This window comes from Squalius cephalus (genome assembly GCF_949319135.1).
Source record: "Squalius cephalus genome assembly, chromosome: 6".
Lineage (NCBI taxonomy): Eukaryota > Metazoa > Chordata > Actinopteri > Cypriniformes > Leuciscidae > Squalius > Squalius cephalus.
In genome coordinates, this window is record NC_137127.1 from 16879035 (window position 1) to 16897959 (window position 18925).

An 18925-nucleotide genomic window follows, 5' to 3' on the forward strand; every position below is an offset into this window, starting at 1 on the left:
ACTTTGTGTATTTTGTGTGTGAGAGAGACTGTGTGTATTACTATTTCTGGCCTGAATGGGCTACAGTTTATGGAGCCATTTTATTTTTTTAAATAATAATCTCATTATGGACACATTTCACCTCAGGACCTTCTCATGGATGTGGGAATCCAGCCAGAACCGACGCACTCTCTCTTATTTGGATCCAGTGATATCTGAAGCGAAAAAAAAAAAAAGAAATATTCTTTGAGTAAAAAAAAAAACAAAAAAAAAAAAAAAAAGAAAAGAAATAGAATTAGCCAGGTTTATTTGATAAGCTTGGTTATTAGATTTATTTTTATTTACACAAGCCTGCCATTAAAATACTCTCTTTCTGTGTGCGAGTTTAGCTTGAGATTTATAAAATGAACAGTTCCAGTCTTGGATTCTGATTGGTCAATACAGCGCTCTAGTCTCTATATTATGAACAGGGATGTAGTGGAGGCTAAACGCACGTAAACGCCGTTTACGCACCTCCCAAAATTTGGAAATAGCGTTTGCCCACCTCCAAAGTGCGTTTATCCACCTCGACATTGCGTTTATGCACCTCAAAATTGCGTTTATCCACCTCTAAATGTCACGTTATTTGAGCGGACTTTGCTTTTCCAGTGCGTGATCGCCGATCGGCAAATGATTCGAGCATTTGGGCCGTTAACTACAGAGCAGAACGCGCAGCGCGTGGACTGGACACACACACACACACACACACACACACACGGAACAAAGAGAACACACGTAGAAGAAAACACATGCTCGTGAAGTTACTAAACAAGCTCCGCGAGAATGAAACTTGATCGCAGCCGCAACAGGAAATCATTAAAACGATGCAAAAAAGTGTTTTTTTTTTAATTCATTACAGGCAGCTGGTTTAATGTAGGGAGCATGTCAAAACCCAACTGTACAAGAGATTCAGAGGGAATCAAGCCTGCACCAGGTTAAAGACTTTTCCCTCTACAGGGAAACACTGATCCACATTTTTCTGATAGACCAAACAACTAATCAATTAAACGAGGAAATATTCAACAGGTTAATCGACTATGAAAATAATCCCAAATCCCTAATCATTATGCACAAGTGCATTGCATTGAAAGCCCTGGATATAGGCCTCACTCTCGATCTTTCTTACATATTTTTGTTCTCTCTGTTTTGTCATTTAGTAGGGGAGACCGGGGACAGTTGCAACATGGGGATGGTTGCAACATGTCATTTTTCTACAATCAGAAACAAAGCTAGAGTGATGACACTCATACTGAACATGCACAGTTAGCTCATTGAGACAAAAAGCTTAAGTTAATGAATGAAATTAAAGGTATTTTTAACATGTTGCAACCGTCCCTGGGTCGGGGTCAGTTGCAACATCTGGCTTCTTCCATTCAAATAAATACTGTGAACAATATGTCTTATATAATCATCTTTAAATGGTATGGGTAATTAGCAGACAGATGCAAGATTAATATATAAAAATTTGGTTGGTCTAGTCCAAATAGTAACTGACAAAAAGTGTTGCAACTGTCCCCGGTCTCCATTAAACTTTATAGATTTCAACCATATTATTCCTTTTTGAGTCTCTTTACCAAGAACTTATATTAATGTATGAATTGAATAGTGATTGTGTGACCTATGATGAGGGAACAACTAGTGATACCCTTGGTAGTATCATCAAATGATAGCCTATAGCGATGTCATCAGGATACACATACACCGGTAGGCAGTGGCCCACCTTACCGGGTGACTGCTTCGTGGTCCACCAGAATGTATAGTTTACCCACCTCTTTTTTTACCACTACACCACTGATTATGAATATAGTCAAAGTTGAGGGGGGTGCTGCATCATAGTTTTGACTATATTCGTAAGATTTTACTAATCATTTTTATGAGTACTTTAGAAAAGTACTTGCAATTTTGCCTGTTATATTATTATTATAAATAGTGCGGTGTAAAAATACATTTTTAACTTAATTTAAACTTAAAGCTATGCCTTGCGCAAGCAATATTAAAGGGGTGGTTGATTATGATTTCACTTTTCTAACTTTAGTTATTGTGTAATGTTGCTAATTGAGAATAAACAATATTGTAAAGTTATAACTAGTGGTGGGCCGTTATCGGCGTTAACGCGCTGCGTTAACGCGAGACTCTTAACGCGCGATAAAAAAAATATCGCCGTTAATCTATTCCCCAATTTGGGTTGGGAGATGATGACGCAATCTACCCGCGGCCGCGAGGTAAACCCGGCTGCAAAGCATATTCGTTGTCATCTTAAGTAAACACGGCTGAAAGTGAAAGCTGCAACATCCATTATTTGGACTTGGTTCGGATTTAAGCCGTCCGACAAACAGCAGCAAACTATAGACAGAGTGTGTGGGGTAACGGTTCGGTAAGTTAACACACGACTAATCCGTTCTACCACCTCAAATTCAAAACGAAACATGATATCACTGAATACCAGCGCGCGCGTATTATTCTCATTCCAATATATCTTAGTGGTGTAACGTTAACACATAATCTCTGTCTATGCCCGATTTTAAGAATCGTTGTTGTGTTTCTTTTTAACTGAAAAGACATCAGTTAGACAATATTATCACTTTCAATTTGGGGTTTCATAAGCTCAAAGCTATAATAAACATTAGACCTACTTAAGTCTCTGCAGCTAGTGTAGCCTACTTAAATTTTATTTATCTGCAAAATTATGTTGTATACTTACAGTTTTGCACAATATATGTTCTCAAAACAACATATACCCTTTAAAAAATACATTTAGCAGTTGTTTAGCAGGGTCTGTGTAACCTGTTCTGAAATGGTTTTATTATAATATACTGTATATCGTTATCGCAAGAGGCTGCAATGTATTTCACAATATAGATTTTAGGCCATATCGCCCATCCCTAATTGATAGCCTATAGTAGTTGATAATAACATAGGCCTACCTAATGTTGCCTATGGACGGTAACAGTACAGTAGTAACCTTTACAGTCTATGAGTAGAACAGCTTTCTCAAGCAGTTTGTGATGCATTTTGGAAACAGGAGATGAGCCCCTGGTCTAATGCGCCACCTGGCTTGAGAAACCCGTTCACAAAGACTTACTTTTATAGTCATTATTTGGGTAGCACACATATTCTGAATGCCTTCGGCAGAATTCAAATGAGCCATTTTAATCTAGATTAATCTAGATTAATTTCAAAATTAATCTAGATTAATCTAGATAAAAAAAATTAATCTATGCCCACCTCTAGTTATAACGCTCAAAGTTCAAAGCATAGGAAGATATTTGCTTTTAAAGAAATCGTTTTTAAGGACTACAACAAACGTCTGGTAGGGACTACTCGACATTCTTCCCGGCTTAGTGACATCATTAACCCTAAAATTTACATAAACCCCGTCCCCGGAAACACTTTGTTGTCTATGTTGAGAAGAGGAAGAGTTGTTGTAGTAGACCACATTTGTGAGTCTGCTCAAGCTGTCGCATCCGTCTTTTCACATGCAATACAGAACGTAACACAATTGCAATAGCATGTCACGCTGTAGGCATCTTACAACAGTTCCCACAAGAGCGATTTTATAGATTATTATCATGACAGAATATGCTAATTGAAGATAATTAACCATTAACTAGCCTAAACATTCAGAAACGTCCTGTTTCATTCTACATGTTGTCACTTCTTCTTGAGTCTCTCCATCATTGTCCGACTCCAGTTTAAACATAAAAGGCAGAACAGTTTCTGACATTTTAGTGCTAGTAATCAGAGCTGCTAACACACACAAGCTGTTGAAGCTCCGCCCTCTGTGCCGGGAGCAGCAGCTCATTTGCATTTAAAGGGGCACACACACGAAACAAAGAGTTTTTACAGACTCTCAAAAGGGGACAATTTTAACATGCTGTAAAAAATGATCTTTGGGGTATTTTGAGCTAAAACTTCATATACACACTCTGGGGACAACAGAGACCTATTTTACATATTTTAAAAATGGGCATTATACCACCCCTTTAAATGAATAGATAATAGACCAGACCACTGGTCACTATTTATCTTCTGTTATGTTGTTATACCCTCTGCCATTCATATTTGGTGCATTAAAAATACAGTTGAGAGCATCTTTGTTTACAGGTGCAGTGCAGTGAGTGCGCGTGACCATATAAGGAGAAGTCGAGGAGACAAAACTGCACACAGACATCATTGGTTTTTACATGTGTCATCAGTGCAACAGATTTGAATGTGATGAGGTGAATGAGATTTGAGAAGATGGAAATTCTTCACACTTTTGAGAACCTCTGGCCTTTTAAAGCTCTCTTTAAACACTTCCTGCATGGTGTGTGTGTGTCCTCAAGTTGATGGGTCGCTGGTGCTGTAAAAGCCAATAGTCTCTGTAGGTCTGTGATGTACTGCTTGCTTTCAAGGGGAAACCCTAAGCACTCTGAAAGCAGACGATCTGATTCGATGAGGAAATTGGCCGCAATAATAACCAGGGCTCTCATTAATATCAGTGCAGCGTCCGCAGGGATCTCTTATTCATCTCTCTCTCTCTCTTTCTTCCTCAGTCTGGCTCCTACCTTTGTGAATAGCTGAATACATTGGGAATAGAAAAACACTGCGTAAGTAAACACTTGGTATTCTGTTTGGTTACAGGCATCTATAGTGCCTCTGGTATATGGGGTCGTCGTAGCCTGAGTATCTCACGCCACATGAAGGATGGTGCACAGTCTCACAATGACGTTTCTTGTGCTATTGTACAGCCTTTTCCCTTACAATCTAAAATTACATTATCTTTTTTTGCCCTGAAGAACAATTGATCTTTTAAAGATAGAAAACAGACATTGTTACATATCATGCTGAAAATCCACAAGTGAGATTTATAAAGTCATAAAACTTATGATGCTATAGGAAATCCCAGCTATTGCTGTATAGAGACATTTGACTGATGAAACGTGAAGACAATAAACACACGATTACAACAATATATGGTTTATCTGTTTTCTTTAAGCCATCTTGGGTATTTTCAACATAAGAATGATGTATGTTTATAGTGCAATGCTAATCTCCAGCTTGTATCACAGTGTAGAATTCTATAAAATAATAAATTTGCTGTCTGATTCTGTGATGAGAAGTCACATTGGATCAAAAAGAAAGTTATTTCAAACACTGGACTGACTGTTGATGACGTAAGGTGTGTTCAAGTCACTTTTGTCGGAGCAAGATGGCAGTGTACCTTTTAATTAATTAATTACACAAAAATACAGCAAGGCTTTTAAACTCTAGAAGCCACTGTAAACTTTATCATTTTATATATATATATGTATATATGTATGTTTGCAGGCAATTAGCTAATTTTGATGTAAATAAAAAAGCCTGACAATGTCACTGCTAAATACCTATAAGTATTATGGTATTCCGACCACGTTTAAAAAGTCAATCCATGTCATTGGAAAGTTTATTTTAAGAAGGGCAAAGGCAAAGAAGTGATGTAGGAAAGTTTGATCTAAGAAATGAGGGATTAAAACAGTGTGAATAGAAAGGTGTCTGTAAAAAAATATGTGGAGTGCAAGTTAACAGGCTAAATAAAATGCTTTTTTTTCATTCTACCAGTCATCATAAGAAAAGGCTTGGGATTCTAGTGTTGCTATAGTAAATAATGCAACTTTTTACATGCATCTGATTGACAGATAAACTGTGCGCTCTTTCAATGTCATTAATGTTGAGGTTTTTCAGCAGTTTGCTTCATACATTCACTTTAACAGCATCAAGTTCAAGAGCAAACTTTACCGATCAAATAAACTGTGCGCTTGAAATTTTACATTTTTTCAACATTTTTTTTTGTTTTATCCTGAAACAACATTCCTGTCTGACAGTTTAGTCATAACCCAATCCCTACTCTTAAACATAACCCCTACCCATAACTTAAGCCTAAAATCAAAGGGAAATGATAGGTTATAAGTGAATAACAAAAAATGTAGATCCAGGAACATGTTGTACTTGGTGAAATCACATTGACCTTGTATGCACTACTGTTTAAGTTTGAGGTCTGTACGATTTTTAGCGCAATTTTCCACCGGACAAATTGCGATTGTTAACTCATGATTTCTGTTCTGTGTGTCTGTGCGCACCAATCTTGCACTTCTATCTACTCCTCAACCAGACCACCTAGAGACTTCGGGTTTTCGGCATTATGTTAAGGAAGGTCTAATCTCGGGAACGCACAAAAAAAATCCAGGAAAAGATTTACTATCTCTTAGTGTTGTGATCCCATGAGGTGAGAAAATTGCGCTAAAACACTCACTGAGTTTTCATTACTTGTTTTAATGTTGTTGGAAGAAGTCTCATTCTCACCAAGACTGAATAAAAAAAAAAAAAAAAATCAAGAATACAGTAAAAACAGTAATATTATAAAATTTTGAAGGTGTGTTTGTGTTGTTACTTGACATAATTAAGTAAATCAGGACAAATAGCACGCAACATTTTAAAAATGAACACCACCTTTCCACCAGAATCATCCACAACCATGTGCTCTCAGTCACACACATGCGCACACATATAGACTGATACATATCTAGAAGCACCAAGGCTCAGCTCAGCTCAAGTGTGTGTCTTCTGTTCAGTGTTCAGGTGTGTGTGCTTTACTCTTGAAGGACACAGTTTGGCACAACAGCCAAAGATGAAGAAGGGGGCAGGAAGCATGAAATGAACCTGTCTGAGCTGTTGCTGTTCTTAACTCTCTCTCACACACACACACACACACACACACACACACACACACACATACACACACACACACACACACACACACACACACACACACACACACACACGCACACACACACACACCTCCGTCAGACAGTTTTCTTTCTCCAGTTGTCACTCTCTCAGAGTGCTGCTTTGCTCTAGCTTGCTTGGCTTTGAAGCACCCCAGAGGTGAGGGCTTTTACAAATCATTTTGCAAGAATGTGCCACACTTATGAAGTGATATGTGACTTCAAGGTGTTGCACTGTGTAAGATATGTTCTGTGTTTGAGTGTGTAGTGGAAGCCAGTAATTGGCTGTGTGGTTTTGGTAGCTGCTTCTAAAAGAATTTGTTCTACAAATTGTAGTGAATTTACATGTATGCATTAGATTATTTGCCTACAAAATGGATAAAAGTATATTACTTTAATTATTATTTTATTTTATGTAATTTAATTGGTGTAAAAGAATTAGATGTAGAGATGTAGATGAGCTGTTATTGATCACTGTCAGTATACTATAAGGACTATGCATTATTTGAATTGAATTCAGAATATGGATTAACAGCTTCTATTTGTATCATTTTTTTTTATCTTTTTTTTTTTTTTTAATGTTTGTTTCAATACCAGCAACTAGTTCTACTTTTCAAAGTGCTCGTTGTTGCAACCTGGAACATTGTAAACATGATTTTGTTTCTTAGTGGACTGATAAAGCATGCACCCTGATTCCCGGAAATTGCATAAATCCAGCCAATCAGATTGGAACTTGTTTTGGGAATGCTGTCCCAGGCTTAAACAGTTTCTGAAATGTAAATCAGCTCAGGTTTTACTGTGTCTTCACTTTTGCTTTGAAATAATTTCCACCATCTCCCCCAGTTTTATAGGAATCGACTTGTGGGGACATATTTATAAATGTAATTAGGTTACATTTATTGTTTTTGTTCCTGTTTGATTTGCTAGAAAATATTTGCTAGGCTTATGGTTTGTGTGAGCCCAAAGCATGTCAGAGAGCGCACATTTCGTACTCCTTTTGAGAGGCAGAAATCTCTAGAGAAGCAATATCTCCTCATAAACTGTAAAGCCTGAATTACATTGGCAGAGACTGTTTCATAAGGTTGTGTGCTTCTAGAGACTATTTGCGGACACCACAAGCACAAAACAATTTCAAAAGTCATGGCTTCCTCATCTCACTCGTTGAAGTTTCAGCGTGGTTTTCTCACTACCTGAGCATGAGCCCCAAATGAAGTGATAATTCAGAACGACAGGCTGATTCCAATCAGCTTCCTTTAGAGAACAGCTGGCTCACAGCTCACCCGGAATTCATTAAGCTTATTGGCTCTTTGTTTGATCCGATAAGAGACATCTCGTGCTCTCCTGCTCTGTCAGTGGCATAGGCCCTCTAACTCACTCTAACAACTGTGTGTTTTTCAGGATGACTGCTCCAACCTTGAGGAACTTGCGACAATGGTTTTAGATGTCTATCATAACCTATTAGTCATTCTAATAATCAAAATTAAGTACAGTAGCATGTCCAGATTAATTTGACTGGGGCCATGCGGTGCGCAGACTCATTCAATAATATTAACAATAAAATCTGTTAGTATTTATTTGGGGAATTTGGACCCCAAATAAACCCCTTTGGACCCCTTTTACAAGTTTTTTTTTTTACCAATAAATGTAATTACATTTTAAGTAAATACTTAAAGGATTTGTCTATAGTTTAAATCAAATAAATCTGTAGGTAAATATTTTCCACTTTCAAAATAGACTGAAATGTAAGCAGTAATAATAATAGCCTAATAATAATAATAATAATAAAATCGGTTAGTATTTATTTTGGGAATTTGGAAATTATTTTTGTCTTTTATAACCAATAAATTTAATTACATTTTAAGCAAATGATTAAAGGAAATACCTATAGTTTAAATCAATTAAATCAGTAGGTAGATAAAGTACTTAATATTTTCCACTTTCAAAATAGCAATAATAATAATAATCTAATAGATAATATATTTTTGGAAATATCTAATGTAAATTAAATACCTCAATAAGTTGAGTAAATAAAGTAAGTACATGTGAATATTGGTAGTCTCCACTTATAATTAAATGTAAGTACTTGTAGGAAACTCAGAAGCGAAGACCAGGAGACTTGGTTGTATCTTCAGAAGGAATCTTTATTGAGAGCACGAGCTGTCATAGCTGCAGTCATCAAGTCTGATTAAGGGAACTTTACATGGTATAGGCATTCAGTGGGCTGTCCTCAAAGGTACTGACATTCTTTGAAAGTGTTGACCTTACACACAGCCTTAGAGATGACCACTAAATCTAATCATCTAAAGACAATAGAGGCAATTACCCCCAACTGAAGATAATGGTACCCCTCAAATTGTATAAACATCACATGGTCACAAGAACTAAGACCTTGTAAACATTCACACATAGTTTGACTCTCAGTAGGAAGATCAAAGACTAACAAAACCCCTTCAATGGAAACTATATTGAATCTAATCAGTAAATTGATGCCATCATGTTCACCTTGAATGCCCAATACAGTGTTTTTCATGTGATGTTATGTAAGGAAGTAGGATCAGCAGATCTTAAATATATTCTTAAATTTGTAATCCTACAACTCAGCAACAGTCTACAACTTGTACTCAACTTGGGGTGGGGATTCATGTACTTTAATTTCAAGTGTGTGCTTTTTTTAGTTGTTTAGTCTTTAATCTATTTTTTGGGGTAAAACACTACTGATGGTAACACATTATCTCAGACACGCTTGTCTATTTATGAGCGATACTGTATGACTCTTTATTTTCCTATGTCCTTATCCCGATTAACTGACTTTTCTCATTATAACCTAATTAATTTCCGGTTCTCATGGTTGTTGTGATATGTTTGTGGTGTCGTACGGAACCCTGGAGGTATGTTTCTGTTTGTGCTGTTTGATGTTAACTCAGTGTTCAGAGTCTATTTTTCTGCGCCGTTTTATCCTCGGCATTATGTCTGTAAATATACAGAAGGGATAAAGGGATAAAGAAGCACATCAAGATGTTTTATCTTCTCCTGAAGATCTTTCAATGCAGCTGTAAAAAAAAACAAAAAAAAAAACTTTGCTTACATTGATAAGTACAGCATTTTGTTGTGTAAACGGATCCACAAAGCAGGGTTTACATGAAAGATGATACATTTACATAAATAAAATGAAATTTTTATTCATTATCAAAGGAATCCTGCAGCCATTAATAAAACATTAACAATATTATTCACGCTATTTGGTATCAGATAAACTCTATAGAGACCCTGAGGTCTGGATTATGATGGTGAGAGAGTTTTTTCAGATGAAGATTTAGGTCCACATCCGGGGCTGATTCAGATCAAACCTCAAGGGATTTTTAGGGGCAGATGTTTAGTCCTGACATTGGACATGCTCAAGCTTCGGCCATAATAAAAATGCGCATACATTGCCCAGTTTGTGCACAGAGCCTAGTGTACAGTGAGAACATGAATAATTCACTTTGTTTGACAGCAGGATTGAAAATAGGGGAATCATTGGAGACCGTATGCAGGAGCGATACGCAGAGCAGCAACATGCATCTTGTGTTGTGTAGAAAGAAGAAGATTTGGGTAGAGATACCCAGCAGGGGAATACGATCTTAAACCCCATAACCTCACTTAGCCTGCCAACAAAATCATGTATTTTTGCATACAACAGAACTTGCTTTGGAGAAATGTAATGCAAAATAACACATTCGCTTACACGTACACGCTTGGAAACACGCAGACGTTCCTGTTCTGAGTGTGTGTTGGTTGTAAAGGCTGTGATGGCCAGCTCTAGTCTATAGATAGTCTCTATCTTTAGCAGGGTATGATGTAATGGAGATGAAATATGTTTTCTGACACCACCAACTTTTAAGCATCATTTTAACAGTCAGAGCCTCTTCGAGCAGCAAATTATCACGATCAACTCGCTGTTATTTACCCTTCACCTTCATTTCTGTTCTGTCTTTGGAGACTTTTCAAATGAATGGAGTGTGTAACAGCTCTGGACGGCAATAAACTTGTTGGCAATGTAGTTTTCTGAATATATTGCAAACTGGAACAGATAACAGTTACTGTAACAGCGCCTGTTAGAGATGGACACAAGTACCTGAGTAGTGACAACAGCATTGATGATGGAAATGGAGCAATAGTTATTTTTTTGGCATACAAACATTTATTTTTCTACAGTAGTTTTGTCACTGGTTATGTGGTACCTTGTAGATTGGTTTGAGTCAGCACTCGTGACAGGAGGCAGGACACGTTCTTGCTAGGGATGCATAATATATCAGTACTATATTGATTATTGGCCGTTTTTTTCTTTCATTTCAGTAGGTAGATTTCCAGATTATTTTAGACTGGATTATTTTATTTTAACTGACTCAATCAAAAGTGGCATGAAGTGTATAATAGTAATGGTTATGAATATTATTTTAAGTTTTATAATGTTTGTATTTTTATAAAATCCAATTAATAGTTAAGTAAATTAAGTACATACATTTTCCACTATCCATATAGACTATATAATTGAATTATATTAAATTAATTAATTTAATTATAAATAATTGAATGTTATATGTGATATTATTGATGATATTAAAATATTCAAATTTGTAATAATCAGTTAAAATTGTACATTTATTCATGCTCATTTTAAATTGATCACCTTTGCCATCAATTAACACTCATTTAAAGTTAATCTTTAAAGCACTAATATTAATGAATTTATGCAGTTAAATATAAAATGTAGCAAATCTCAAAATGAATATTACTTTCCATATTGTGCATTCACTTGTAGCGTTTAAAATGTTCTTCGTTTTTGTTTGTTTGTTATTTTAAACTTTGCAATCACACTAAAAATGTCAGATTTCATGGAAATTGTAGGTATGTAATATCAGGTGTGATTTGTAACAACAAATATCACATATAATGCATTATAAATGTAAAATAAATAATAGTAGCATTTCTGTAAAGTTCATCAGATGAGTGTGTCAGCGTTGTGTGTGTTCTGGGCAGATGGCAGTGGTGTGATTTGAACATCCGCTGTGGTGACTGGGGTTCATCGCTGATGTGTCTCATTCTCCATCTGGAAGCGGTGCACATGCTCACAGACTCACAGAATGTGTGAGACCATTTCATCTGCTCGCACAAGCCCGACTGATCACAGACGGATTTGCCTCAACTTCCTCAGAAACTTTGAGTCTCACTCATGGTATCAGTGGAGGCTTTTTGGTTTTTGGTGCTGTTTTCTCTATCTCTATCTCTATCTTCTATCTGTCTTTTATAGACTAAAGACTATTTATTTGAAATAGTGAAGCTGAGTTCTGCTGATATTAGCATCACATGCCAGGCTTGTTTATGTGTGCAGGCCTGTTGTTCTGCTAAATCTGTCTTTGAGCTGTTGCCAGTCACTGAGAAATGTCTACACAAAGTCATACTGCAGATGCTATTTTTAGCCATTATTGATGAAGACATTCTTTTAATGAGAGAGTAAATGACTGGGGAAGAAAGCGGGAATGGTGTTGGCAAATGACCTGAAACACAATCAGACTTACCAGGCTTCCATAACATAAGCTAAGGATTGTATAGTTTTCATCATTTATATACAGTATGAGCAGTGAAAGCTACATTATGCATGTTGCTCTTTCGTGCATACGCACAAGGCACTGCATGCAGCGTGTTTAATCATATTGTGTGTGTGTGCATGTGACGTTGACTGATTTTCAGATTAAAGCTGATTGCAGCAGTGAATTAAGCAATTTACTGCCTTCCTTGACGGGGCGGATCTAGAAAATTATTTATAGGGTGGCAAAAGGGGTGGCATGAAGACTATGAGGGGTGGCAACACCAAAGCAAGCACTCATGCATAGTTTTTGTGGATTTATGGCCTTGCATACACATTTGTGTTCATGAATATGTGAAACGGTTGTATTGCCACAGAGTAACCATCTATACTGTTTAAAAAGAATAATAATTTGTTTTCATTTTAAAGTCAATATCCAGGGCACCAAATCAAGACACTGTATATCAAAAACATCAATATATCCTAAATGTCTCTAAGCTTGAATTTTTACACTGTTAAATATTTTAGTGTGAAATTGCAGTATATTTCAGGTTTCCACACATTCCACAGTAGGACTTCTCTTGTATCTAACTGCATTCTCTGAAACTTCTTGTAAAATCGACAGTACTTTACTGACAATTTTAGTCAAGTTTTTACAATTGTACTGTAAAACAAACAAAAAAAAAATTACTGTGAGTTTACAGTATTATAAAACACAAATTTTGGAAAAACAATGATTATCATATCATACTGTATTTCTACAGTGCATACTGTATGCACAATGTAAAAAATTATATGATCAATCAGTTGACATGTTTTTACATTGCTTTAACTCATCAAAATAAGTTAAGCAATTTTCAACTTTTTATACAAGATTCAACTAATTTAAGTCAGTTTAATGTCATTTAAGTTGCAGCAACTGTTTTTTTTTTTGTGTTTTTTTTTTTAACAGTGTACTATGAAAGTACCCAGCATGCAATGCAGCATGATTAGATTATGCTGTAGAGTTTTTTTTATATACTTGTTGGTTTTTATCTGCGGTGCTGAACTTATTTATGGTTCACTTTTAGCAGTTTGTGTTGGTTTATTCTGTAATGTTCAGAGTTTATCTTTTTATTATTATTATTTGTTGAGTGTCACCATTGTTGTGTTTTGATCTTTCAAAGATTAATCTCAGCAGCTGCTTCAGTATTGTGAAAGATTAATCTACAAACAGTTATGAATTTGAAATAAAATGTTGGTAAATCTTCATTCTGAAATGAATGACTAACTTAAAATCTGCCAATTAGCTTATTTTATATTCTAGCTTGTCATCATTTTAAATGTTTTCATTTGTCTCACTTCTGACTTGGCTAGATCACAAATTTGAATATGAATATACAAGGTCCAAGATCCCAAGCAAATGGAACACTAATCACCATTATGATGACTTCAAAACAGTTACAGTGGTAAACTATATAGTGGCATGATTAAAGACAACTTTATCATGTGAATTCATAGCAAAACAAGAGCAGTAAATTACTGTGATGTAACATCATTTTGCTGTTGATTCACAGTAATTCGTAAGAAAATGACCCAGGCCAGCATGTATTAATTTCACAGTAAATTTAAATTCCTGGCACTTTACCTTCAAACTATTTAAATTTTTTAAACAAGACTTTAAGTTGGCTTTAAGACAAGCCGGCATAAGATTCTTACCTAACTCTGCTATAAGTTTCCATGATATTGATTTCATTGTATTTTTTTCGTCAGATGTCAAAATGAAGCTGACTACACTGGGAGTATGCAAAGCTCTAGGACAATTTATAGAAAGACGTGTATCATTCCAATTATTTTGCGGTATGCTTAAATTAAAGCTCCACTGTTGAAAAGCGGTACAGGAAACACTGCTTACGTTTTTATTTTATACTGTGGTTATTCTGGGGTGGCAATGCTTTGTCTTAGAGTGGCAAAAACTCCTTTAAATTACTTGATGTGTAGTTTTCTTCTCTGTCTGTTTGTTTTCTTTTGAAACAGGATGTTTGGGTGGGACATTTCAAACTTATTTTCCTTTTTAAAAGGAAACAATTTTTTTTTTTAAGTCAAGTCACAGCCATGAAACATTTCCTAATTGTTTCCTAATTTCCTAATTGTTCATCTCTCTTTTCTTGCAGCATGCACAAGTTCATGAATGAGTTTTGTTTTGTTTTGTTTTGTTTTCCTCTGTCACCTTTAGCTTGCTGACAAATAAAAGCCATTTTCAATTAATATTGCAAACCACATATTGTCTTTATAATATCATGTTTACTGTGTGTCACACACAGTATACTTGAAAATGCATTGCTGCCTTTTTAGAAATTGCACTAACATATAAATTCTTCTGCTTGAAACACTTTAAAGATTTTAGGATCATCTATGTGTTAGTGGCACACTATAAAGCTTTCGTCTGTTTTTACATCATCTGCCTGTCTTTTGATTTAACCTCCCACAGAGGTGGCACAACATAAAGCCCAGCTCTGTGTGTTCACACTGGAAAATGACAGTTTAGAAAATAATATGCCCATGAGTGTTAACGCAAGAAAGACTTAGACATGCAATTATGCTGCCAAACAAGACAAATTGAAGGAAATATTCAGTTAATACTGTACAGAGAGAGAGAGAGAGAGAGAGAGAGAGAGAGAGAGAGAGAGAGAGAGAGAGAGAGAGAGAGAGAGAGAGAGAGAGAGAGAGAGAGAGAGAGAATATGAGGAACAGGATAACAAAGGAATGAGAAAGAGACTGAGTGAAAGCATGTCATAGGAGCGGTCGAGATTGAAATTAACTGCATAATAAAGTGGAACAATGACATGAGGTCAATCAGATTTTGGCCGTCAGAGATAAAGGCGAGGGCACGTGATCAAAAGAGAGCAGGAGTCAGTGGCACGGATGAAGCCAATACTCTAGCACTGTGACATCACAATGATGGGCGGGAGGGGATTCCTGTGGTGAATCCATAACTCTTTTACTCTGTGCTGATTACATGTCAGGCTTTCTTGCTTTATTTGTTTCTTTCTTGCTTGCCTGCAATTTGGTTGCTTGCTGAGGGGGGAGTTCACTAAGAGTACATGACACCAGCTGATAGTGCCATGTATTTGCATGAATTATCTTGCAGTTGCATGTACGTGTAGGTATAGTGCCGTTTCAGTGCATTTTGCACTTTGTAGAACTGGACTGCATGGATTAACTCTTTTTTTTTATTATTAATTATAAGCCTGAACATGATGCAAGCCCCCAAGTGGATGAAAAACTGACTTGAACACAGGCAGCAGACTGTAGGCATTTGAAGCATTTATTGGTGTTTTGTGATGTTATCCTGCAGCACTGCTCTAGTCATGCTGCATAGGATTCAGTCAACCTGATAAAATGTTAATTTACACACACACACGCACTGATATCATGAGATGACACTCGCCGATGTGTGAACACACACCAAACTATGTCAGATAGTGTTGGTAGTTGATGCTTTGCTGTGGACTGTGAAGGCAATATTTGCTTGAAATCAATATCACAGCAGTTCAACTCTCTCTCTCTCTCTCTCTCTCTCTCTCTCTCTCTCTCTCTCTCTCTCTCTCTCTCTCTCTCTCTCTCTCTCTTTCTCTTTCTCGTCTGCTTCAGTTCTTACACTGTAACTCTGCCAATTATCAAATATTACATTTATTAGATCGTTGGAATTCTCTGTATATCTGATATCATCATTTAATCTGTAAGGTTGTGTGTTAAACTGCAAACCCCACAGGTTTCCCTTTCCCGCTCTAAATCTCTTTTCATTTTACACTATAATTCTGTCAGTTATCAAATATGTAAACCCTGAATGGGTTTATTTAGCAATAATGATTTGGGTGAAAAAGTACATTATCCTTTTATCCAAATTACATGGCTATTTACTGAATAAAAAATGATTGGACATTAAATATTGATTAGGAGTTTATTTTATTATAATGTGAGAAGAAAGAGTGTGGAGTGATTCAGGCGTATGAAACTAGCACAGCCATGTAGGAAATTAGATGCCTGGGCCAATGTTCAATTAGCCTGTAGAGTTTAGTGTCACGATACAAAATACCACAGAACTGACCAATCAGAATCAAGTATTCCACAGAGCCCTGCATTAAGATTGTGTGTATCTGATCTGATCATTTTGCCTTATTTTATTATGTTGTTATAATTATACAGCCCACAGGTTTAAATTCTTTCCTCCTTTTTATTCAAAAATTATATGTTTATATATAATAAAATTTGTGGTCAGTAATGTTTTTTAAAGAAATTAATAATTTTATTCAGCAAGGACACATCCAATGGATCAAAAAGTTACAGTAAAGGCATTTATAATGTTACAAGAAAACGTTCTATTTGAAGAATCCTGAAAAAAAAGCATCACGGTTTTCACAAAAATATTAACCAACACAACTGTTTTCAACATTGCTAATCATGTGAATTCTAATCAGCATAATAATCACATTCTGATCAGGATATTAGTATCATGTGATTGGAGTTTAATTTGATAGTAGTGCAGAGTGTAACGAGATAACATGAATCTAGTGTATTAGTTACCTGGGTCAACAATATAGTCTAATATCAATTCCAGAATTGAATAAAGAATTCCAAAGAGCTGTTACAGTAAGGGATCATCAATATCAGATTATTTGAATTGTCTTGTGAGCTAATCCGATATTTTGCATTATTTAATGATATTGTTGTAACCTGTTTTATTGTACATTCAGAAATGTGTTAACCCGGCATTATAGCCTACAGGTTTGATGCTTAAAATGCTTAAAGGGTTAGTTCACCCAAAAATGAAAATTCTGTCAGTGATTAATCACCCTCATGTTGTTCCAACCCCGTAAGACTTTCGTTCATCTTCGGAACACACATTAAGATATTTTTGATGAAATCTGAGAGCTGTCTCACTCCTTCATAGGCTGCAAAGTAATTTATATCTGCCAGCCCAGAAAAGTTAGTAAAGACATCGTTAAAATAGTCCAAGTGACTGCAGCGGCTCAACCTTAAGTTTATCAAGCGACGAGAATACTTTTTGTGCGCAAAACCCCCCAAAAATTATGACTTTATTCAACCATCCCTTCTCTTCCATGTCATTCTCCTAAGCTGTTGACGTAGTGTAACAGCGCAGCGCTTCTGGGTTGAGCCTACGTTCTGACGTACAACCCAGAAGCGCTGCGCTGTTACACTATGTAAACTCACTCAGAAGCCCACACAGAAGAAAATGAATAGTTGAATAAAGTCGTTATTTTAGGGGTTTTTTTCGCACAAAAAGTATTCTCGTCGCTTGATAAACTTAAGGTTGAGCCGCTGTAGTCACTTGGACTATTTTAACAATGTCTTTACTAACTTTTCTTGGATGGCAGATATCGATTACCTGGCAGCCTATGAAGGAGTCAGACAGCTCTCGGGTTTCATCAAAAATATCTTAATTTGTGTTACGAAGATGAACGAAAGTCTTACGGGGTTGGAACAACATGAGGGTGAGTAATTACTGACAGAATTTTCATTTTTGGGTGAACTAACCCTTTAATCACAGCACACATCTAACCCCCCCCCCCCCCCTCTCTCTCTCTCTCTCACTCTCTCTCTCGCATCTCCCCCTATCGCATCTCCCCTCCCCGCTTTCACTCTCTCTCCCTGTGCTTGTGTGTGTGTGCCAGCAGCTCCCTGTTGTGTGTGTGCGTGTGTGCGCGCGCACGCATATGCGTGAGCGAGGCACTATGCAGTCGGAGCTCCACACACACAGAGCATGCCTGTGAGTGCGGGCTCGGGCAAACATGAGCCTTCCCAGCCCAGAGATCGTCCACAGCAGCAGCCTGAACTCCCGTCTGAGCCCCCCTCTGCCCTCCCCCTCTCTCTCCCTCTCTCGCTGCCTCTCTCTCTCCCTCTCCTCATCTACTCTCGCCCTGCGCAGCCTCTTCCCAGCACCAGCCGGGGGGACAGCTCCCGCTCTCCGCACGCCGGCCCCATGGAGGAACCGCAGGGCAACACACTGGTCGTCCGCATAGGCATCCCTGACCTGCAGCAAACGGTGAGTTCTGTCAGTGCTCCAAACTCTCTCTCGTTTTGTTTTTTTGTTGTTGCCTGTCCTGTTCTTTTTCAGCGTGCACATGATTGCTCTCTTTCTTTTTTACCTTTTCATCTTCCTCTTGTGCTTTTTGCTCTTGAATGTAACCCGTCTTCATTAGTGCGTCTGCAGCGGACTTTGAAAACTGGCCACTTTGAGAGAGAGAGAGAGAGAGAAGGTAGATACAGTGACTGGGTGGGTTATTGTAGCTTTACTGTAATTCACAGGGACTTTTTCCCCCCTGTCGTGAGGCTGTCAGACTTGTCAGTTCGGTTGCAGCGTATTGTACCGTGTCCCCAGGGCCCTCTCGGACGACATATGGTGCTGATGGATATGAGAGTGCGGTGTTGAAGTGCTGTTACTCACCTGTTTCTTTTGGACAGATACAGGTGTTACGGTTGCAGGTGGCATTTTTAATTTAATACCTTTTTTCAGAATTGCACCCGCTGCAGCCATGATTTAGAGGGGTGCATGAACTTTAATTGCGTTTAAGCATGGCTTTAATTTTTTTCTATT

The 18925-nt window shown here is 37.1% G+C and overlaps 1 protein-coding gene across 1 annotated transcript in view; it reads left to right on the forward strand.

Annotated features, from left to right (window-relative positions):
* Positions 1-18925, forward strand: part of shank3a (SH3 and multiple ankyrin repeat domains 3a) — a 268933-nt gene that overhangs the window by 30189 nt on the left and 219819 nt on the right. The window contains exons 2-3 of the mRNA XM_079874288.1: positions 4554-4607; positions 18006-18373. Of these exons, the coding sequence (XP_079730414.1) occupies positions 18092-18373 (282 nt within the window). The 5' untranslated portion in view covers positions 4554-4607; positions 18006-18091. The remainder of the gene's footprint in view (positions 1-4553; positions 4608-18005; positions 18374-18925) is intronic.